General features: G+C 35.4%; 1 protein-coding gene across 2 annotated transcripts in view; it reads right to left on the bottom strand.

Annotated features, from left to right (window-relative positions):
• Nucleotides 1-328: 328 nt before the first annotated feature.
• LOC135085011 (homeotic protein distal-less) overlaps nt 329-25,596 on the bottom strand; it is a 131,404-nt gene continuing 106,136 nt past the window's right edge. Inside the window, exons 4-8 of one of the 2 annotated variants that reach the window (XM_063979786.1) lie at nt 10,292-10,421; nt 7,532-7,722; nt 6,552-6,635; nt 2,916-3,053; nt 329-1,690 (exon numbers count right to left, since the gene is read on the bottom strand). In XM_063979786.1, the coding sequence (XP_063835856.1) occupies nt 2,916-3,053; nt 6,552-6,635; nt 7,532-7,722; nt 10,292-10,421 (543 nt within the window). In that variant the 3' untranslated portion in view covers nt 329-1,690. The remainder of the gene's footprint in view (nt 1,691-2,915; nt 3,054-6,551; nt 6,636-7,531; nt 7,723-10,291; nt 10,422-25,596) is intronic. The other variant, XM_063979785.1, reaches the window with a different exon arrangement.

Raw genomic sequence — 25,596 nt, 5'->3', positions numbered from 1 at the left:
GAAAGAGTTCTTACTTACTTTCATTGTGATTATAGTCACTTGACTATATAATAAGGTAAAAGTTTAGTTTCGTGAGTTTTAAACAACACAAGAGCCTAACTGTAAAATTTTAGAAAATAAATTTGATGATTATTTTGAAAAGCTACTTATATTGTGTTTGTTCTAAGAAAGGACTCGTGCTTGAGAAAGCCACGACCTTGCCTTTTTATTAGGATTGAGGTAAATCTAGTCTCAAAAATAACTAGGTACTTATTTTTTGAGTTTCTAAAAAGATGATGAAGATAAGTTATATTTTTAAATTGTGATGTTAGGAAATGAAAACACAGAGTATCTTTTTTCTCTTTTTATTTTGACAAAAGAAATTAATTCATTTTTTTTCTTATTTCCGCTTTCCTTATAATACATTGTAGTAAAGTAATTATGCTATCTACCTATATCTATATGTATACTTCATTTTCCTATATAATACAAAAATATTTACAAATGTAATTCATCCCGTAAAGTCCCATTCTAGAAATTAAATTCTATATACTTTAGTCTATCCATAAAATAAATTAAAAAACAATTTAAAAACATTTTTGTGTAGGTATGTTTTTTTTAAAACAAAATATACATAAGAACAATTTAAAAATCAACTGTTACCAATGCGTTTTTCAGTTCCAGTCATTTTTTATTTGTTTAAAAAGAACTATTATGGATAGATTTTAAGTATATTTACAAGTAATAAACAGATTGCATTAGGATAAAAATATAGCTAGTTTTGCATTCAGAACACAATTTTTGCACAAAAATAAAAATAAATACAATAATTTTTAGTTTAAACAATAGTTATTATTGTTCTAAAAACTTAAAATTATTTATCACAACAGACTGGTTTGATTTCCCGTTTTGATATATTTTTAATGAAATTATTCTAAATAAATAAAAAATTTAGTTAAAGCTTAATTTATTTAATTTTCAAAAAATAAGAAACTTAATTTTGCTAGTTTTGAAAAGGCTTCACAAGTTTATTATAAGACATGGTTTTGTAAAGCTTTTAAATTTTACAAATAGATAATCAATAATCATCAAACAATATGGTGGTATTTAAACTTTTTTAAAGTCCTAACTTCGATTTGTGATTTTTTAAGTTTTGACACTTTTTTAAGACAGTGTAATTTATGATGCAAAGGCTATGAACAACCATTGAATTAATAACAATTAATTGCATTCAAGTTGTATTAATAAATTATAAACCTTTGTTATGTAAAACCTAAAAAACTGACCGTAGTTTTTATAATACCAAATTTTTACAAAATAAAAATACCATGAATAAAAATTGCGATAAAACAAAACAAATCTAATCAAAAGATTTTTAGAAATGTACTCACAGGATTGGTTGTTGATAGGTGTCAAACAGTCGCTCTGTCCTTCCTTCCACCTCCCAATACATAACATTTACATATACCGTTTTTTAATACTACCTAAACTATTTTAATTATAAAAAATTTACAATGCTTCATTTCATATTTCTATTAAATAATTTCTTAAAATTAATGTTGGTTGTGCCGATATTACGCAAAACGGGGGCAACGCCATTTTGTTCTGGCCGCCATTTTGTGATTCGTATTTTAAAGTGACATTTACATATAATTCGAAATTAGTGTTAGTTTTTTTCTTCTTCCATGGCTGTTAAACTGCTGGCCAGACCCTGTTAACAAAGAGAAAAAAGAAATAAATATGTGTTAATGTAGAATAAACGCTCAATCTATGTTAAAAAAAGCTTTGTAACTTTATTCGTCACTAATAAAATTTGGAACAGTTAGTGCTATAGTGACACAACTAAGATTTTCATTTTATTGGGAATATGGACCGTCCTACTTCTGGGCTTCATTTAAACAAACGTAAGTATAAAGTTTACTGTTGTTACGTTTAAAAAAAATGGTTAAAACATTATTATAATGTGGCATACAAATCTGAAGCAGATTTGAAGTCTCGCTGACGTTTGACATCTCAAAAATATCCTGCCTTGCCGCTTCATACCTCAACTACTGACTCAGTAAGGCTAGTAAATTCTTAACTAAATTGTATTAGTACTCGCAGTATAAAAAACAATAATTTTAGTGTATTACACTGACCTAGGTTTCTCCGTGTTTCACCTCCTCTCTGAATGCTGGATGGGCCAGGACATTTGACCGCAGGAAGACCGCAGCCTGCAACCGCAACAAGACAAAACTTACCTGCTAATCTTTTATTTCACGAAAGCTGAGGCGATGGCTATTAACTCTCACATTATCGTTCATACATCTTCTTAGTTACCTTACAGCTGAGGTTCATGGCTAATTCGTTGCAATTTTGTAGATTCTGCAAGATAGTGCTCAGTGTAATAGTATGCTACCCTTACCAGGTTTTTCTACGTTAGATCTACTACTTGGTGCTCTGTCCAGCAGTAATCTGACGGATGGTAGGTACCTAACAAAAAAGGCAAGGTGCGTTACCTGGTATACTTTATTTCGTCACCTGACTATTAAACCTGGTGTGTCATTAATTCTCTACTGCAGGAATAAGACTGTCCCTAAATGAAGGCTTTGGCCAACACTTCCTAAGCTGGCCAGATGGGTTGGGGAGGCAACTCTAGCCTGACCGTAAGGCTAGTGCGTTAAAACTATTTAACAACAAAATCACCAGAGCCCTTACTCACGTTAGCAAGCCGGGGTTATCGGCCTGGTATTAAGTGTGGCACGTACGGCGGTTGCAGCACCGCCTGACTATAAGAGCTTCTTACACGAGAAAAGAACACCAATGCCCTTACTTACCTTATCAAGCCATGGTGGAGGCACTGCATACCATTGATTTAGCCTACACTCTCTATACAGGCCTGAGCGTAAGGCGAGTGCGTTAAAACTATTCAATAACAAACACACCAAAGCCCTTACTCACGTTAGCAAGCCGGGGTTGTCAGCTTGGTACCAGGAGTACTGCGGCACGTACGGCGGGTGCGGCTGCGGCGCCGCCTGGTGGTGGAGTGCGTGCGCGTGCGCGCCTTTCATGTCCCACGGGCCGGGTGGCGCGCCCTGGTGGAGGAAATAAGGATTTAGTATGGAGAAAAGCTGATCAACGTCAGGTAACTTAGTTTAATATGGAGAATCATTCAGGTAATTAATTGATCTTCAAACCCGGATCCAGACGAGTGTAACGCGTAATGTAATCTACCGTGTAATGTAATTGAAATAGTATGGGCAGCATGTTACATTACATATTACACCCGTCTGAACCCGGCGGCTCAATTTCTCTCAATCTCTAATTTACCAGAAACATTCTTTTCTGGCAAAGATTTGACTTGCACGTCTCCAACCAGATGATTATCAATATTGCATTTAAGACGCTAAAACTATTTCAAACAATTTTTAAAACTTGAAAAATGTATTGTTCCTGGTTTTGATTGATTGATTTTGTCAAGTTTTAATATTTGCTGGAGACGAGATCTTTGCATTACGCATCCTGATTGAGAGAACATAACCGACTGTGGCGATTAATCCATAGCTAGAGAACCTAAAATAAGTTTTTCACACAAAATAACTAGCAACCCAACTTAATTGAAATATAAATCTGATACGCGAAATAACACTTCTTTTATTATTAACATTAACTTAATGAAATCAGCAACTGTTTTATATGATCATTACACAGCTTTACAGCCTGTAAACAATGTAATTATTTAAAAAACAATAAACAATTATCGTACTAATCAAACTAAAATCATAGGTGTGGCCGAGCAGTCACGCGCGTAATAAAGTTAAAAGGCACTATTACTTAAATAATAGTTAGAGATATACACGCATGTTGTAAATATTCGAACACTATGTGTACATTAGTAAAGTAAATGTTATACTACTAGGCTTATACAAGAATAGTAATAGAATATTTGATTAAAAATATGATAATATCTGACTGGACGCTAGAATTTTGAGATTTTTGTATCAGTTAATCATACTTTTATTCGTTGAAATATACGATGTGTTTAAAAGAGTCACGAATTCAACAATAAAATTATTGAAAGTTAAAAACACGAACAAAAAACGAAATTTAACTGTTTTGTGTAGACGGAAAGTTGGCGGTTGTAGGACCAGAATGAGATTTTAATAAAATTTTAGCAAATTGCCTTTACTTGCTCATCTATATATATAAAAATGAAACCCGTTTCGCGTTGTCACGGCATCACGTGTGAACGGCTGAACCGATTTCGATAATTCTTTTTTTTTAATGTTTGTGGAAGTCCAAGGATGGTTCTTACGGAAAAAAATATTAAGAAAATCTCTACGCTAAGGCGGTACGAAGTTCGCCGGGTCAGCTAGTAAAAAATAATTTATGACTTATATCACTGTGGCACTATCTTCCCCATTTTTGCACTTTTCTTGAGGTGACACACAAAACTTCTACTAATATTGTCCAATAAAAACACCTTAGACATTCTTTCATGGATTCCTTAATTAATTGTGTGCTTATTACAATTAAAATAGCTTCCAAACTATCCTCAAAATGTCAGCTAACATAACTCTAACTGATGTATTACAATGTTTTCTCTCTTTTGTTACATTTACCTTCAACATCCAAGGCATAGGGCGCCCCCTGGTGAAGCCCTCTTCCGACTCAGCATCCTCCGATCGGTACATACCTTCCTAACGAGAAAGGGGCTTTCCTCAGATTCTGGTTTTACTTAATAATAACTAGGATAATCTACGTTTTATTGCTATTGTCTGCTATCTTCTAACGGATATATTTTTTTAAACAGCTATGGAATAAAGGCTTTACTTTGTGCATATAATGAGGATCAGTACTGTTGTAGAAAATTCAATAAAACTAGTATCTATGTTAATCTTTAAGACATAAGAAAGATATATCTTTTTAAATTATCCAAATCGGACCATTACTTACGAAGATATTAAGTAATAAACATAAGCCGTTTTTGCCGCTAAAAGTCAACGTACGCAGGGCCGCGTGACGTCACTATATCCGAATCGAGCGCAGCCGGCGTACTATTGGGATGGAAAATATTTTTTTCCAGCTAAACTATCAGTTTTAGAAAAATACTTTTAATAACATTTATTCATCAAAATAAAGTAACCTATCGACCAGTAAATTTTAAAAATAAAAATTTTGAAAAATAAGTATCGCTATATGGGGTTAAGTCATACTCAGCTTCTGGGCGAGGAGAGGGAGTCACCTAGCTTATGCTTATGGACTGGGGGGAGGGGCTAGCCTTACCCAGCTTCTGGCCTGGGGAGAGGGGGAGGGGGGGGAGGTTAAGTCATAACCAGTTCTGGTTCTGGCCTGGGGGGGGGGGGGTAAGTCATACCCAGCTTCTGGCCGAGGGGGAGTCATACCCAGCTTATGCTTATGGGCTGGGGGGAGCGGCTAGCCTTTAACAGCTTCTGGCCTTGGGGGAGGGGGGGGGTCAAATCATACCCAGTTTCTGGCATATAGGGGGGGTGTCATACCCAGCTTCTGGCCAAAGGGGAGTCATACCCAGCTTATGCTTATGGCCTGAGGGGAGGGGCAAGCCTTACCCAGCTTCTGGCCTGGGGGGAGGGGGAGGGGTCAAGTCATACCCAATTTCTGGCATAGGGGGGGTGTCATACCCAGCTTATGACCTGGGGAGAGGAGGGGGGCGGGGGAGTCATACCCAGCTCAAGTCATAACAACACTTATGGACACTTTATTTGAATAAATCGCCAAATATACCACCGCGGAGACCCCAATCGCGTCTCCGCGTTCCATTGAATCGTATGAGCGTATGGATTTTTTGCAATATTTTTCACAATTTCTATTTTTAAAAATTACCTATCGATAGCTTTTTTATTCTGATGAATAAATGTCATTACAAGTTTTTCTCTAAAACTGATAGTTTGGCTAGAAAAAAAGATTTTCTATCCACGCAGTACGCCGGCAGCGTTCGGATCGGATATAGTGACGTCATCGCTCCCGCGCCGGGCGGTCAGTGAACTTTTTTAGTAATTTGGCCATAACTTCGTCAATTTTTGTCGTAGAACAAAAATTTTTGGACTGTATATTAAAGATTTCTTAGCCCTATCAATCTGCATTCACAGCTAAAAATCGAAATGATCCTCATTAAAGAAAAACAAATTTCCTGAAACATAATCGTAAACCTAAAGCTAATAGTAGGTATATTATTATTATCAAAACATGTTATCAAAACTATCAAATAAAAATATTTTCACACTGATGCAGAGTAAACTTTAATTTATCGTTTTAATTATTTGACAATTTTACATATTGAAATTGATATTATAAATTATCTGTATTGTATAACTTGTTGGCGCGTTGGACTTTCTGTAAGCCTTCAAGCAGATTATAAATAAATAAATAAATAAATAAATAAATAAAAAAGTCAGCTACTATTTGACACTAACTGTACGTGCGGGGCGTACGCGGGGCTTACAGTATGCCCCGTGAACGTAGCAATGGGATTTTAAGAAAACAAAATGGCTTACGACTAGTAGAATAAATAGAAGCTTATGGTGGTAAATATTGTAAAATGATGAGACACTTACGTAACCGACCCGCGGGTCCCACGACTGCTGGTGCGGCGGTTTGACGTCACAAGACGTGCCGTCCGGCGACCGGCCTGCCGTCGGCTGTAACAATGTCTTTTGTTAGTTATAACGCTTGGAAAAACTTAATAATATGCTGATTATATAACATTGTAGATCAGAAAAGAGATGTGGAACATCAGTAGGTAGTAAAAGTATCATATTGCTTTGGGGCGTAAGCGGGGCGTATGCAAACATACATATTTTTTAGAAAAGAAAGTACTGAACTTTATGTTTTAGGAATTATGGCAGACTTTCTTTACTACAGCGTGTAGGTTAGTAATTGTACGCCTTGTTTACGCCACTTAACAATATAAATATTATTAAATATACCTTTATCTTTTTTTAACACATTGTTAATATAAAAGAAAATATTACCAAGAAAATAGAAATTTAAATTTACAATGCGTGCGTGTATTATAATTTCATCTGAAGAGCGATTATTATTTGTATACAGAAAAAGATAAATACATAGAATCACTATGTAGCCTCAATGTCTTAACCATGGGGTTGATGTGGGTATCATTTCGATAATGTATTTTACAAGACAAAGCAATAAAAGATGATTACCACGATGTGACGTCGTACGCATACTAGATAAAAAGTAGTACAACTCAAAACAATTCTATTTACAGGAACAGCAAGTATAGTTCACGCGAATTTTGACGCAGATTCTGATACAATAACTTAATTTTGAATTATTTTGAGTTGTGCTATCCTTCAACTAGGCGTGCGGTATGTACTTAGTTTAGCAATAATGTCATAAGTTTGAAAATGCGACATTTAGGCGGGAAAGTAGAGTCATTTATTTGTCTTTAATTGAATATTAATTTATAGGTAATAATTGTGAATTTTACTTGACACTGGCTAAAAACGAAAACCTTATGAAGGCATCTAAAAAAATAGTGTGAGCAAAATTTTTAATCTAATATCGTTCTTACATATCCGACCTTTACATCCCAAGCAGGCTGCGGGGGTTGCTTGACGTCCCACGGTGTCCCCGTGGGGGACAGCCCAGGGGACAACTCCGAGACGGGGGTAGAGCTGGGCGTGGGCGAGTGGGCTTGCGTGGGACCCCCTGACTGGTACGCCGAGGGGGAGTGTTGGGAACCGCTGGAGCTGCCGCCGCCACCTGGGGGAGAATGTGGTTAGTTTTGGTTTGTTATTAGGGAGATGAATTAGTTGAATAAGGGTTGTTAGGCAGTCTTTATTCAAGATTCAATTGTTTTGAGAAATTATGGATGTCTCTACTTAATACCAATTCAATATCAAATTACCAATTTGATATCGAAGTTTTTTTTTAAGCTAGACAAGGCAGGTATTTTACCGCAATCTCATCTGATGCTAAGTGAGATGCAATCTAGGATCATCATCATCATCATCATCATTTCAGCCATAGGACGTCCACTGCTGAACATAGGCCTCCCCCAATGCTTTCCATGTTGATCGATTGGTAGCGGCCTGCGTCCAGCGCTTCCCTGCTACCTTTACGATGTCGTCGGTCCACCTTGTAGGTGGACGTCCCACGCTGCGTTTTCCGGTACGCGGCCTCCATTCCAGAACCTTTCTGCCCCATCGGCCGTCAGTTCTGCGTACTATGTGCCCTGCCCATTGCCACTTCAGCTTGCTAATCCGTCGGGCTATGTCAGCGACTTTGGTTCGTTTACGGATCTCCTCATTTCTGATTCGATCTCGCAAAGAAACACCAAGCATAGCCCTCTCCATAGCACGCTGTGCAACTTTGAGCTTCTGTATAAGGCCTATAGTGAGAGGCCACGTTTCCGAGCCATAAGTTATCACTGGTAACACACATTGGTTATACACTCTAGTCTTCAGGCATTGAGGTAATTTGGACGAAAAGATGTTGCGTAGTTTTCCGAACGCTGCCCAGCCGAGTTGGATTCGACGATTGACCTCCTTCTCGAAATTGGACCTACCTAGCTGAATCGTTTGTCCGAGGTAGACATACTTGTCGACAATCTCGAGAATTGAGCTCCCAACTGAAACTGGGCAGGGCGTAACATGGACATTCGACATAAGCTTCGTTTTGTCCATGTTCATCCTCAGGCCTACCTGTTGGGAAACTCGATTAAGGTCTTCGAGCATTGTGCCAAGATCTTCCAACGATTCTGCCATGACCACAATATCGTCGGCAAACCGAAGGTGAGTGATGTACTCGCCATTAATGTTTATGCCGAATCCTTTCCATTCCAGGAGTTTGAAAGCGTCTTCCAATGCAGCGGTGAACAGTTTCGGAGATATAACATCTCCCTGCCTAACGCCTCGCTGCAGTGGAATCGCCCTCGTGCTCTGCTCCTGTACTCGGACCGACATGGTGGCGTTTTTGTACAAGCACTTCAGCACCTCGATATACCGATAGTCAATACGGCACCGCTGGAGAGATTGTAACACTGCCCAAGTCTCAATCGAATCGAAGGCCTTCTCATAGTCCACGAACGCCAAGCATAGTGGCAAGTTATACTCCTCAGTCTTCTGTATAACCTGCCGCAGCGTATGGATGTGGTCTATGGTACTATAACCTTTTCGGAATCCGGCTTGTTCGGGAGGCTGGAAGTCATCGAACCTACGCGCGAGACGGTTCGTGATGACTCTCGAAAACAGTTTGTACACATGACTCAGAAGCGAGATGGGTCTGTAATTCTTCAGCAAGGTCTTATCACCTTTCTTGAAGAAGAGCACCACCACGCTTCTGTTCCATGCCTCTGGCGTAGTTCCCTGGAGTAGGACGGAGTTAAAGAGTCTCTGAAGGACTTTCAGTATCGGTGTTCCACCCGCATTCAGAAGCTCCGATGTTATTCCGTCATCACCCGGTGCCTTGTTGTTCTTTAGCTGTTTGAGAGCCATCCTAATCTCGTATAGGCTGATGTCCGGGATATCTTCGGTATAGTGTCGAGTTAGCTTAGCTCTTGGATCTGAAGTTGAGCTATCAACGGGTTTGGTGACCGAGGTATATAGCTGTCCATAAAACCTCTCGATCTCACCCAGAACCTCGGCTTTTGTTGACGTTACACTACCGTCCGCCGTCGTTAGCTTCGTCAGCTGGCTTTGCCCAATAGAGTTGTCTCTTGCGAACACTTTGGAGCCTTGGTTCCGCTCTATCGCCTCTTTAATCTGCAATCTAGGATGGTACATAATATCTGCCCCTATAAGTGTCTATTCACTCTCGCCTTGAAAAAGCCCGTGCCAAAAGGTGTAATCTATTTTCGAGGTGTAATGTGTCTTTATGTCGAACTAATCACAATTTAGAAATGCTCTTGATTTATGAAACTCCTTAAAGTGTTTTTTACGTGACAGTCACAAACATCTAGCCAGCATGGGGAGTGTAGAATAAATCCTCCATTTGCCTTTGATAAATTAGAGAAGGTCGTGCTCCTTACTAAGACACCTTGCAGACTACAGATTTTTGTCGGCCGATAGTTAGGTCAGGCTGTTATTCAGTATGAACATGTATGACACTGCGCACATTACACCGATTTGGTGTCGTCCGATTCGAGTTTTTGACCTGCTGGGCTAGAATGCGCGTCGTGATAAAAACTTATCAATGATTTTAGACGACAAATGTGTGGGCTTATCACGTAAATCGATAAAATTGCGCGATAAAAGCTACTGTGCTACTAATGGTTATGTCACGACGCGTATCCTAGCCTAGGCCGACTAATGATGATGATGATGAAACTCACCGTGTAAGAGCTGGTTATTACTGGGCGGGCTCCCGGGCGGAAGGCCGAGGCTGGGCGGCGGCGCGCCCACTTGGGCGGCCTTCATCATCTTCTTGTATTTGCTGCGCCGGTTCTGGAACCAGATCTTGACCTGCAGACAAAGAGAACGGTTATTAAGTTTCTTAGATGAGGAAATAAAAAAATTACAAGCGTCTTTCTTACATTGCCAATGACGTCATGAGATCTCTAACGTCATTTTAGGTACCTAGGTATATTTGGATTTTTTTGTTAAAGAAAAGCGCTGATTGATTTGATAATGCCAAGGCTTCTGAAATGTGAGAAATAAAAAATCCTTGCATATTTTATTTTGTAAAACTTGTTGTGCCGAATATTATTATAAAATAGATGGTAAACATTACGGGTTCGTGAACGTTAAAATAAAACAAAATAGTGCAGCATCGGTCCACCAATCGTTTTTATCGAATCGATAAAGAAAATAGCGAAAGGTAGGTTGTTTAATTAATTATTGGTCAGATAAATGTACGAGACGACAGATCTAAAGCATTGAAAGTCAACCAATAACTGTCTTAAACCTTCCTTGAGTTTGAATCAAATTTTGGCTGTTTCAGAATTTGAACTCGTGATATAATTATATGCGTTTTCATCAAAGGCAAAGTTAATTTTAATTTACAATCACACAGTCACCATAATAATCGCCGTATCAAATTTGTTTGAATGTTAATGATTATAATTACTCCATCATAAAAATGTGCTCGCCTTCCCATTGAAAAACGTCTCCATTTTTCTCAATAACTATTTTACATAAAGCAGATTTCTCACAACTATCGATAAAAAAACACATCATTATTCATCGATTAGAATATTCAAATCGACTAAGTCAATCGAGAAATCGAAGCGAGTCAACGCGGTACGCACAAACGGACAATATATGCTTAATATATATATTTATATATAAGGGTCGCGTGCGGAAAGGCGGGACTAGCGGGGGTGACGTGCCGTTACTCGCCGTTACGGGAGGGATGGGAAAAGTCGATGAAAATATCGATATAATTAGATTTTTTTAGATGGCTGATAACAACAAAAGGATGTTCTTTTTTAAAATTAAGTAGATTTGACGCAAGAAAAATATCAGATATTTTTTGTTTATAAAAACTTCTATGAAGGTATTTTTCGTAATATCTATTGTATTTTAAAAGACGTATTTTAGCAATTAGTAATTCTAGCAATCAAGTTTCTTATATAAAATTGTGCAATGACATTAATCAATAATAAGAAGAAATGAGCCTACCAGAACGTTATTCTTTATTTTGATTATTTGTAAAAAAGTGCGTAAATAGCGAAAAGACAATACAATCTTCCGTTATTACACTCATAAACTTGTTAATCTGGTACAATATCCAATTAAATCAAGAAATTACTTTTCTAAACCAATATACAACAACGTCTTGCTCTCCTATCATAATGGCATTGTATAATTTATCATATAAACAAGTAATTATCCGTATATAATAACAACAGTGACTTAATTATTCAATAATACCATTCCCTGTAAGCAAATTGATCACTACCAAGAACTGTTTAATATACAGGGCGTAGCCTAAAGTTGTGTTAATAAAGATATAAAAAACTTTATGCTGATATTGACAAGTTACGTGTATAATAACGAAGATTAAAAATACTGTCGGTGTAATAAGCGAGGGTGACATGCTTGATTGTGTTTTTGGTGTCATTTGATATGCAGAAGACCTTACAAGACAAAATGAGAATGAAAATATTGATAAAGTAGCAATAAATGTTGGTTTTGTAAGTAATATTTGCTAGTAGAAAAAGATACATTTTAGGGGCGTATCTTGAAATGGTGCTCAAGTATTGAGAGAGAAATCTATGATTTGCCATAGTATTAACATTAAACCAATCGAAGGATGAAACTGCGCTTGGATTTTAATCGAGTTTTGAGCTATGTATAAGATGTCACGGTTAGAAATTGTAATGTCTCAATCTTAGGATGTTCTAAACTTGTAGACTTGCCAAAGAGGAAAGAGAACTTAAACCTTTAAATATGAGTGGCATGAATGTTATAGAGGAAAATTTATGATACGCAAGCTATAGTTGATCTAGCTAGAGAAAACGCTGATCTTTTTCTATTCTATTTTAATGCCTTAAACTATGCAGAGCTTGTACTAAGTATAGTGATTCGATAAACATTTCATTATTAGAAAGTAAACGAAAAAATATTTTCATTTACATTTGCACCCTGCAGGAACCGAACTTATAACAGTCAGTGTTGTAACAGTTTACCAACAGGTCAGCCAACCTTTATCGATCATTCCACAAAAAAACTACACAACACACAGCCTGTATATCTTTATGTCAGTATGTCACATTGGACCCGACAAGCGAGATTTTAATATCATGTCAGGGCAATCATTACTCGTGTAAATAATAACAACAAAAATGTCACTGGCAGATTATTAAATTAGCCAGTTCAGAAATCGATCAGGTTTTTATAACGGTACATTAAGGTAAACACAGTGGACTCTTATGTGGTTTGTATTAGGGTTTATTTTGCAATAAAATAATGTGGAACAAGGAAGATTGATGGTGGATGAAGATGTCAACTTGATACAGTAACTGGTATGTGATTTTGATGGGAAATTGATGTTCTGATTAAGGTCTAATACAATGATTATGATCGGATCAAACCGGTATGGATATGTTAGGGCATAATGCGGGTTTTTAAATTAACACATCAAAGGAGATTACATAAGTTAATAAACTGAACCGCAAAGAAAAAGGGTCGGTTAGAAAATATTCATCTTCAAAAGTACTTGAACTAGTTTTAGGAAACAAAACTACTAGAAAACTACGCGTTTTTATTTAATTTAGATTTATTAAAAATAAATAAATAAATACCTTGAATTAGTTTAGTTTTCTAATAACTGAACTAACGACTATATCGATCATACCGAAAAATTCTGTGACGAATTTAACCCCAAATTTTTATCGATATCGACACTTAACCGCACTACCCCGCGCCCATTCACCCCCTCCATTAGTAGGGTCACGGGGCGCGCGAGTTAACCTCTGCCCAACTTATTGTGTTGGTATTAGAGTTCTATTCGGTTCACCCCTAGAAATGCGTGCTGTCAATTTTGTAAAAATGGCCAGTATTTTTTTGTTTTGAGGGAACCTTTTTTTCTTATTTGAGTTTTGCGGATTGCTTGAGCGAGTTTTGCGTACTGTCAAATTGTAATAAAATGGCCAGTATTTTTTTATTTTATGACCAACTTTTTTTTATATAAACGGATTAAATTTGTACCTATCCCAATTTTTGTGTTATTGCACACATCAGATTATAAATGAATCAATTTACCTAGAAACTGTCAAACATTATTTCCCACGCAATCCTTTTTTCAATACTATCCGATTTGAAAATGAATTCAAAAACAACAATGGAAACAATATTTTCATACAGAAAGAAATATTTATAATAAAAAAATCGTTATCAATCGTTCCGGTGTACAGTTGATGTAATAGCAACGATTCCATACATTTCATTGTCAATACTTAATTATTGCGTTTCCAAAATTACATAAAAAACCTTGAAATCCGGAAAATGACACGTTATTGTTGATGTTTCCAAATATTTGACAATGGGACTAATAATGAACAGAAAAGGTGAATATTATTTTAAAACTAGCGACCTGCCCCTGCTGAAATCATTGGATATTTTTTTAACCGACTTAAAAAAGGAGGATGTTCTTTATCGCAGTTTTCGGCAGTGAGACGTATTGCTGAAAACTGCGCTAAAATCCTTTAGGTAGTTTAAAAAATCTAAGCGTACAGACAACGGGAGCGACTTCGTTTTAAACTATATGTACCTAAAGATAAAATTGGGAAAAAATAAGTACCATAATGTCAAAAACTTTGCGTATCATTTTGCCAAATAAATACAAATCAGCTTGATTGTTAATTAAAATAGAAATAATTTTATCATTTTTTTATTAATGTTAAACAGTGCCTATTTTTAAAATGAAATTTCTATACTAAACATCACGATTACCCGAGGAGTTAGTGGGACTATTTCGTAATTTCTGCAATCTACAAATTAACAGCTAATATTCTAAAATAATAAAAATAAGCTTAAACACGCCGCGATGTATGTTACTTTTTGAAGAATAACATTTTTAGCTCATTCAATTCTTCAAAAAGTACATACTCCGCGGTTTTCACAGTCATCTGTCATTGTTTTGAAAAAATGGGGGGAACAAAATGGCCGCCATATGGGGCGCGACCACAAGCAAATTGTTTCCTCGCATTGTGGACTGTGTGTTGTCTGTGACACGAAGGTCTTTTAGCAGTTGGTGTGTATGGTTGGGAAAAAATGACAAAATAATCCAGGGTGACACCGCGGGTCTATTAAACATATCGCGGATCTATTTAAAAAAAAAACATTACGTTAATTTTGATCTTTTTTCAAATATTAGAAGTTTGAAACAGCTTCATTTTTTAGATCCTGAGGCATAAAAAAGTTTGGAGTCACTACTTTTTAAAGAAAGGAAATAAACATCATAGTTTTAATAAAAGAAAAATTCTTAAGTTACCTTAATAAGAAGGTTGCTTTGTTATTTTTTAATGGCGTGAAATACTGAATTACCCTAAGTAAATGAACTTTTTATCGTTAACTATATTTTGCATACTAATTACACGCTATATTTTTTGTTTTTAATAATTATGAACGTTTTAAATTAATCTCATGCTAAGTTATGTTTTTTTAAAACACATAATTATGATAAAATGAAATTGATTAACTTTATTTGTTGACTGTACCACATTATGTAGAGTATGTGGTACCTAAATTATTGCAATAATTATGTCGTGTTTCTACATTTCAGATGCAAACTTTTACTCTCCTCTATTTTGAAACGGGAATATTCCCACCTCTCGTTCCCACCGCTGCAACTCCTGTGTAGCCAGGATCTACAGCTTGACCGCCAATAAAACCCAACCAATGTAGACCAGCTTGTCTTGGAGGAAAGTTGTTAACTTGTCATTGGACCCGCAACGAAATTAATCGGAAGAACATAGGAGGAGTTCGAAGTTAAGGTTCTTCCCTCCAGTGCATAGAGGAGCACAAAGTTGAACTGTTATTGGACCCGCCACGTTTATCAGAAATACATAGAATATCTCCATATCGATAGCGATAATGAGAATGTCTCAATTTATTTTGGTACACCGCTGATTGATAGCGTTAAAAATCACCTATTCCCATGACCGATCCTAGCGAACTTTCGTGCGTACACTTTTTGCTGGACCGCGGTATGCAGTACGCAGCCAAGGACGGCGGCATGCAGCGGCAAACACAAAGAGGATGACGAGCGTGCACCGCATAGCACTGGGAACCAGCGCGCATACAACTATTCGTTGGCCGGCTGTATGCGAGAGTGCGCAATGTTAGAATGGGTTGTATGGGTCGTTAAGGTGGGTGAAATAAATTAATGCGACTTATTGTGCAAGTGAAACTGTGTTTGATAGCAAATAACATAGAGTTATAGCAACTAAAGTCAACAGTAAACTTATGCCAATTTGTCGCTAACTTTACTTACGGACGTATCTCATACATTAAATAAGCTTAAGTTAAGCCTAAAGAAATTGTTTTAAGAAGGTTTTCTTTGATTCATTTACATACTGTCATAATATCGAATAGTCATCGATTGACATAAAATATTAGTGTAGTAGGACTATAGGATACATTATTATAACAATAGTGAACATAGTTTGACCTCTCTTTTGGATGCAGTCCCTTAGAAACGAGATGTCTGCATTGCCAGGAAAAATCGGACAAAGTGCTAAAAACTCGTCGATTGATTAGGGACTAGAAAAATGATTTTTAGGTATTTTCCCAGGATTCAATTAACTACCATATAGGTGAAATTACATAATTACTTGAGAAAACGGTTTTTTACCATGGATTAGTAAGCAAAGTTTTTAATTAGCGCGTGTGGTGAAAAAAACTAATTGAATTTGGGATATTTTTTGCGCTAGCAGCTCATTATGCAAAACTTTCAATTAAAATTGACTGTAAGCATGCATTTAACGAACAAAACACCGCATTCAAAAGTAATTATGCTATTAATATTCCAGTGTTTATTATAAACAAACAAATCGTTTAATTTAATGATTGCCATTAAAAACATCGGATAAGTCAATCAAATCAATGTTTTATTAAAAAACTTGAAGCCATTCAACCATTTCTAATCAATACTCACACGCGAGTACTTATCACTCGACGACTCAATTTGTGAATGAAAATAATTAAAAGACAATATTATCAATATTAATGTTCACTCGTTGAATAAAACCTTTCTTTGCGTTAAAAAAAAACGGTAGCCTGTATAAACTGCATGCCTTGGACGGACTGTGAATGACATGGAGTGGACTCAGCTGTGGTTTTTTTGTTCTTTTTTTGAACTTCACAGGCAACGGTTTACACGGGACAATGAGGTGAGCTGCGAATTTATTGTTTTTGTAGAGAGGTTTTATGCTCTGTTTAAAAAATAGTTCAGTTTATAAAAAAAGAATTTTCGATTTTTTTTACAAATCTAAGTATTTTGCGCCTGCAATTAAAAATGCTTGTTTAGTATTGCTCACGTTCACGCAGTTTTTAAGTCAAGAGCTCGTACTATTTATTTGTAATTTTTTAAATAATCGATTAATAAATGTTCGGATTTAGGAACTGTTATTAATTATGGTTACCTAAATCTGTTTTTTGAATAAACGTAAAATATAATATGCAGTCTTATCTTAACGAAATATAATGTTTTTTTCGTTTCATCATCAAAGTGAGCTTACAAAATAATAATATTAAAGTAAATAAAAACTGTACCGTAATCACAAATTTTATTTAAAAATATATTATTATCTGATACTCTTTATTATTGAAGCCCAAAGGCCCTTCAATTTAATATGTAAAATTTAACAACCTTCTAAGAAAAATACTGAAAAATACATCGTCCTACAATGGATAGTGCTTATCTAAAGATACATCGATCTCGATAAAATGATAAATTAGTGATGTGTATAAACAAGGAGCGATTTGCATATCGATAAAAGTGTTGCCAGTCAACTGTTTCTAATTACAGTGTTGTAATTGCACATCGAAAAGTCGATTGATGGATGAATAAAATGCAAATACCTGTAACAATTTGTTAACGTCCAATACTGGAATATATTCATTGGAAAAAACAATGTAGAGGCCTTCGGAAAACCGGTCAAGAAATGTCATTTATTGACCGTTGCGAACATTATCGTAAATTCTGTATGTTTGAACTGACTTACGCAGAACAAAATTGAATGACACGAGCTGTCAGATTGCTTTACGACTAAAATTAACATGCGTCATTTTGGGCTCATCTCTCAATCATAGAATACGGAGTGACTTTTAACTGAAGAACAAAATTGGGCTTTCGAAATGCTGTTTCTGTTTGGAAAATTTATGACAAAATGGAAATTTTGTTCTTGAGATGAAAGTTATCTGACGGTTAAAATATCTGCCCTTAGTCATTTTTATCTCTATCACATATAGATTTCAAGAAACTGATAAAAGTAGTAATGTGAAATCTTTATTTATTGAAAAATATTTGATCAGTGAAACTGACATAAAGATGGGCCATAATTCAATTTGAGCGATTACTAAATCAGTGAAGTATAAATATTTATTGCCAATGAATATTTTAAATCTAAAATCGCAGTCTCCACGGGACCCGTAGTCGATTGGCACAGAAACGTCAAGCTGCCCGTACACCGGACAGCAAGTGGATCGCTCAGATTGATCCTTATCTACTTAAGATAGAGGCTAATAAGAAACTAAGGCGGGCTGTACATTGACTTGCTTAATTCAGATAAGAAAAACTTTAGTGTTTTATTCACAAAATTGGAGTGTCAATTTTATTTAGGTTTGGTAAAAAAGTACAGTTACATAGGATGTAAAGGACAGTTTGAAAATTATAATACTCTAAGACTTAGTACAAAGATTCTAACTAAAAAATCTGTAGTGTATTTTTATGAATGCAAACTAATTTAAATGAACACATTTACATTATTGGAATGAGTTTTTTTTATAAAAAAAATGTTTTGTTTCAAACACGTTCCTTAATTATTTTATTTTAAATTCTCTCGCTTTGTTCTTTAACAGTTTTAACCATTTTTGTAAAAAGTAGCTACACAGTTTCCAGCAGGGTTGGTATAATCAGCTACCAATAAAAATTAACCAAAAAAAAAATACACAGCTTTGTATAAAATTTCAAACAATAACGTATCTCATTACCGAACCAAGTATTTTCATAAATAGATATAACACACTTTATTTACCGCACAGGGCAAGAAAAGACTTACAAAAAGGAGATGGCAAAATTTCATGCAATTTCTCAACAAAAGAAGTAGTTAAAATTACAATTAAGTAAGCTTTTAGCATTATTTCCTTACCATCAACGTAGAAAAATCAATTCAAATAAAAACACAAGATATTTACACATAAATTGAACCCGACTGTACATGCAAAGCGAGTTGAATCCACAGTTTACCCATTTTATAATTAAACTCGTCCACGGGCATCCACCTAAGTTTTATGCAAAACATGACCGCCAGTAACTTGCATTGAAAGTGATGTAAAAACTCACATACCCATAGAAAAAGCACATTAACTTTATCGTCTTAAGTGGAAATTACGCAGTTGCAATCGAATGCCGATGTATCGATGTCGATGTTTTTTTTTATCGAGCTACAAGCGTCACTAGTAGATTTTTGTGTATTTTGAAAATAAAACGAAAATAGAAAATTAGATTTTGAAAGAACAATTCTAAGGCTTGAGTTGCACCATCTTAATTTAACCGCGACTATAACAATAACACGTGATTTTGTATGGAGTTTGACATACTTTTGACGTTTGTTAAAGTTAAAGTAAGATGATGAATCAGCCTCAGTTTTATGAATAATAAAGTTTAGAAGTGATCCACTAGATTGATCGTCACTCTCGAGCCAAAACAGGCCAAGCGCGAGACGAGATCTAATTCAAAGGGTTAAGTACTACATTGCATAAGATAAATACCATGCACTTTTAACTGACTTCAAGAAAAGGAGGACTTTCTCAATTCGGTCGGTATTTTTTCAATCTAAGATACTTTCGTGTGTCAAACATAAACAAAAAACAACAAAACAATAAGTTTCTTATGATCATCCTTCTTACTCGTATTTATGAGCTTTTGTATTTATCTGTAGCGGCAATATAAAAGTCCCGTTCTGTGGAATGCCCGCATTGAGGTCTCACAGTATGCGTGGACGCACAGGGTGACACACGAACCAATCACAGAGCTCTATTCAACGCTGTGCGTTCGATTTGCTGCTTCACTTTAGCAAGCATCGTTTGTGAATACGGGCGTAAAAGGAGGCTTACTAATAGGGTTCCGTTGGCACCTTGAGGTACTTATGGAACCCTAAAACACGCATGTTTGTCCGTACGGCGGTTCAGATAAAGACATTGCTACCGTGCCACTTTCGCTGCAAAAACTTGACGGTTTTTTGTTTTGCAGGAAGAGCAGGAAAATTTGAGAAATTTGGGAGTTTTGAGAGTTGAGAGGAAATTTGGGGACGAACACAGACTTTGACACACACGAACTTTGGGAGAAAACAGTTTTAAAAATAGGTTACTTAATTAGTTTTTTCTTCTGTATATTTTACCCTGGGTGGCACTATCTTACTTGTCTAAAAGAAACGTAAGTCTGTCAAACTCCTTATAAAAATAACTGCTTATAATAATTATGTAGTTATAAATAGTGTTTTTTATTCTTTATTTGATTTGGGGCTTTTATCCACATATTGTGTATGTCAGCCCCATTGTATCTTCACTATAGTTAGAGTTAATAGTTAGAGTTACGGTTAAAGTTAGGGTGGTGCAACTGAGCCTAAACTAGGTGATTTTTATGTGACAACGTTTCAGAAAATATATTAAGTTAGTATATTCTAGTGTTTTGAGACAACTTGTTTTTGAAAAAACAGTTTACAAAAACAGAGTCACAGTATACACCTAGTTCATAAACTCTAAACAACAGGCATTGCAATCGCAACCTTAATTTCAGGTGTCAAAGATCTAAATTCATACAAAACCAATAAAATTATGCCGAAAATTTCCAAGTTTTTATATCAATTCGTACGGACACGGTTGTAGTTGAATTATTCAACATACAGACACCTTGACGGTGTTTTTTGATATAAGAATGCATCCCATATATGTTTATGAGGGATCAAATAATATTCCATGCTGGAATGCGAACCGACTGTAAAAGGGAGAGTTATGAGATGAAAAATACATAAAACTACTTTTGATATGTGAAACTTTACCATTTGATAACGATTTGTGTGTTAGTTTGTTACTGTTGAAATAATACTGACTTGAAATTGTTGTCCACCCACAAGGTGGACCGACGATATCATAAAGGTAGCAGGAAGACGCTGGACGCAGGCCGCTACCAATCGATCAACATGGAAATCATTGGGGAAGGTCTATAGGTATTCAGCAGTGGACGTCCTATGGCTGAAATGATGATGATGATGATGATGAAGCAATTGTTTTTTTATTTTTAAAAATTGAGTTATACTCGTAAGTTCTTGTTCGTACTATACATTATTTTAAATACTATACTTTATAACTTTAACTATTATAATCTGAATAAGTAAGTATCTGATGGATATTTTCGATGTCCAAATCATGGAAATCTAATGTTTTGAGTACAAAATAGATATTTACAAACATCCGTAGATATTTTTCACGAATAGCTGTCCTATCACCCGGGCATGTTTTTTATTTGAAATGCTTAAAATCTGAGTAACAATATTTTCCATCAATATGTCAAGGGCTTCCATGAATAGCAATATAATTATCAATTTCAATCTCACATCTATTCACAACCCTTAATACGTCCCTGTGTTCCCGAACAACACAGCTAATTGTAATTGGCTGGGCGGCGGAGATCAAACGCGGCGCGCGACAGGGCCGCAACAAGTAGATGGTAACTTAGCAACACGGCTACGTAGCGCAGTTGTAGCGCGACTACTCAGTAAGTACTTGACTGACTTCTTTAAAAACTGTGTTGGTGTTTAAAAAAGTCAGTCAGTTCAGAAGTCAGCGGGGAATTTGATAATCAAATTATTACACCATGATATGGATTTTTCTATTTATTTCTACAACTTAATGACTGTCCTCCTGACTAGTTTACATTATTTGGACAATGTGGAGTGTGGGCAGACCCCCACTTGGTGGTCTGGTGAAGGTCGCGGGAGGCAGGTGGAAACGGCTCAGGACCGGTCGTTGTGGAAATCCTTAGCTTTGTCCAGCAGTGGACGTCATTAGGCTGAAACGAACGAAAGATTTTAACAAGATGCTCGAGTTAACAACTCTGTTTTTTTTAATTATGATTTTAAAAACTAAATACGTACCGAAAGTAGAATCGGCAATAAAATAATATTTATTAGCGACTAGCTGACCCGGCGAACTTTGTTCCGCCTTAATGGCAATAAATAAGCAGACTTTTTTTAAAATTTCGAACGGGATAAAAAGTATCCTATGTCCTTCTCCTGGCTCTAAACTACCTCCCTGACAATTTTCAGCTAAATCGGTTCAGCCGTTCTTGAGTTATAAGTGGAGTAACTAACACGACTTTCTTTTATATACAGGGTGTTTCTTGTAAGGTGTCAAGCCGAAGGCAGGTGATAGGTGAGGACTAGACCTATTGATTTCACCCCCATGTATGTTCTACGATTTTTCATAGTTTAGAAGTTATCGTTAATTTTGTGATTTTTTCAAATTGTATGACCCAGTAGGCTTTAAATTTTTTTATCTTTTTTTTGGGTCGACTTTTCTCAGATTTCTTTTTTTTGACAGATTCCCTATTAATTGCAGATTTTTGAAAAAAATTATCAACTTCCTATCTTTGATGGAAGATACAAAATTTTTGCTAGAAACATAAAAAATATGCTATTAGCGGAACATTCTAAAATTTTCAACGTAAAAGTTAAAAAAAAAAAGAAATTCCATAGGTCCAAAATAATTTTAAAAACTGCGCAGTTTTCTGAACTTTCATAATAACACAAAAAAACATGTACTTAATAGGCCATTATTTTCTGTAATCGCTCCACTAAAGTGGTAAGTCGGAGATTCCGTTACATGTTTTTGACTTTCTTAGGACTAACTAATGATTGCAATTCTCTAAGTTTACGTTACGTAGAACACATTTAAAGACAATAACTGAACAGAACATTTTTTTATCCACAACGAGGAATCTCTTGCCCTTCATCTGACCTGATGAAAACTGATGGATGATCAGCGAGCTTCACTCGGAATCCTAAACCACAGAGGAATTGGCTGTCCTAAATATGGTGGCCTTACCACTAGACCACAGTGGTGGTTGTTACTTTACGATTAAATTCGATATACCTACATATTAGTGTGAGAGAAAGGGAAAGAGTTTGTGTGTGTGTGTGTGTGTGTGTGTGTGTGTGTGTGTGTGTGTGTGTGTGTGTGTGTGTGTGTGTGTGTGTGTGTGTGTGTGTGAGAGAGAGAGAGAGATAGAGAGAGAGAATATGGGTGTAATAATTTAATTTAAAATAAATGTTCAAAATGTCCGCCGTTGACCTGAATGCACATTCGACAACGACGCAAAAAAATTCTTCGTAAAACCTTCTTCTTCATTTTAATTTGGTTTTGTGCTTCAGTCAGCTTTGTCCGCAGTTCATCAATATTTTCATATTCCCTATTGTATACCAGATGAAGGGCAAGAGCTTCCTCGTTGTGGATAAAAAAATGTTCTATTCAGTTATTGTCTCTAAATGTGTTCTACATAACGTAAACTTAAGGGATTGCAAACATTACTTAGTCCTAAGAAAGTCAAAAACATGTAACGGAATCTCCGACTTACCACTTTAGTGGAGCGATTACAGAAAATAATGGCCTATTAAGTACATGTTTTTTTGTGTTATTATGAAAGTTCAGAAAACTGCGCAGTTTTTAAAATTATTTTGGACCTATGGAAGTTCTTTTTTTTTTTCAAACTTTTAAGTTGAAAATTTTAGTATGTTCCGCTAAAAGCATATTTTTTATGTTTCTAGCAAACATTTTGTATCTTGCATCAAAGATAGGAAGTTGATAATTTTTTTCAAAAATCTGCAATTAATAGGGAATCTGTCAAAAAAAAGAAATCTGAGAAAAGTCGACCCAAAAAAAAGATAAAAAAATTTAAAGCCTACTAGGTCATACAATTTGAAAAAATCACAAAATTAACGATAACTTCTAAACTATGAAAAATCGTAAAACATACATGGGGGTGAAATCGATAGGTCTAGTCCTCACCTATCACCTGCCTTCGGCTTGACACCTTACAAGAAACACCCTGTATACAGTGTGAGTCACGTTAAAGTGTACATATGAAAATAGATGAAACTAGACCTATTTTTATCGACAAAAAAGAGGTCAAAATTTTTTTTAGATTTTTTTTTAATTTTTTATAGAATTTTTTTTCTTCCAATTACTTACTGTAAAGAAAACGTAATAACTTTAAAACTAAGCGGTATATCCTGATAAAATAAAAACAGTAATAATGCTAAATAATAGGTTATACTAAAACAATACAAAAAATACACAAAAAATGCCAACAAATAATAAAAAATGACGCTTTTTGAAAAAAATCTGCTTAAAAATTCGTATTTTTTTGGTTATTTGATGAATTTCTCCAAAAAATGCCCCTATAACAGATAGTTTTTATTACTTTTTATTATTCTCTATCGTATTACTTTTGTAAAACCAAAAATCACATGTCTCTATCCCTATCACAACATTTGCTATGATCGTTTGAACAAAGGCCTGCCACCACATTTTTCTCCGCTACAGGTAGAGACAATTTTAATTTTAACTTAAATGCTTATTTTACTTCGAAATCTTTTGTTTTTATTTAAAATCTAATTTGTCTTTATCAAAATTACAAATCTAGAGTCACTTTCAGTTCCGTTGTTAACGAAGCGTTGAATGGCGCGCCCGGAGAGGCTTAGTTCAAACGATCATTGCAAACGTTGTGATAGGGATAGAGACATGCGATTTTTGGTTTTACAAAAGTAATACGATAGAGAATAATAAAAAGTAATAAAAACCACCTGTTATAGGGGCATTTTTTGGAGAAATTTATCAAATTACCAAAAAAATACGAATTTTTAAGCAGATTTTTTTCAAAAAGTATCATTTTTTATTATTTTTTTGGCATTTTCTAGGTATTTTATGTATTTTTTTAGTATCGCCTGTTATTTAGCATTATTACTGTTTTTGTTTTATCAGGATATACCGCTTAGTTTAAAAGTTATTACGTTTTCTTTACAATAAGTAATTAAAAGAAAAAAAAATTCATCAAAAATTAAAAAAAAATCTCAAAAAATTTTTGACCTCTTTTTTATCGATAAAAATAGGTATAGTTTCATATATTTTCATATGTACACTTTAACGTGACTCACACTGTATAAGATTTCAGTTCTATTTCGTTGCACCATGGCGCAATTTTGAGTTAACTCAATTTTTCCTGCACCAGACATTGAGTTACTACGTGCCCTAACAAGCACGTAATTCGGGCCAAATCCGCGACATATGTTTCATTGGAGGGTCATGATAACCCACAGAGAGGGATTCTGGTGATCTGATTAATTCTATTATCAGAAGGGTGGTTTAGATGTTTTGGCAGATTATATTATTTAATTTAACTCCATTGAGTTAATGATCGCTTGTTAGGGCCGCCAAGTCGAATGGTTAGAACGTATGTATAGTTAATAGGAGTTACTGTCATTGAATGTTGGAAAAACTTGAGGATAATTAAATTCAATTAACTTAAATTCTTAGGGATTTTAAGATTTCGGCTTTGACTGAGAATCGATCTTTGGTCAGTTATTAATTGTTAAGCGACCCCTATGAAAACAGAATTCCTGTTAGGTATAGGGGTCATTTAAAAATTATAGATTGATGGTGAAAACGGGCATAGCTCTTCTATACCTACCTAGTGTACCTAGTGCAAAGACCTACCTACCTAGTTGTTTTCTTCTAATAACCACGAAAGAGTCTAGCTAGGCATATCTTTTCACAGCTTTAGAAAAAGCTAGTGAGACTGCTTCCTTATTTCCGTTTTGTGAAAACTGCACGGTGGAAGCCTGATGTTTAGATATTTTGTCCCTTAGTCTACTTTTTTGACAACCATTTGCAAGGTGGTCTCACTTTACTCTAC

The sequence above is a fragment of the Ostrinia nubilalis genome, chromosome 27, assembly GCF_963855985.1.
Source record: "Ostrinia nubilalis chromosome 27, ilOstNubi1.1, whole genome shotgun sequence".
In the NCBI taxonomy this organism is placed as follows: Eukaryota; Metazoa; Arthropoda; class Insecta; order Lepidoptera; family Crambidae; genus Ostrinia; species Ostrinia nubilalis.
This window is presented reverse-complemented; position numbering and strand designations above follow the sequence as displayed.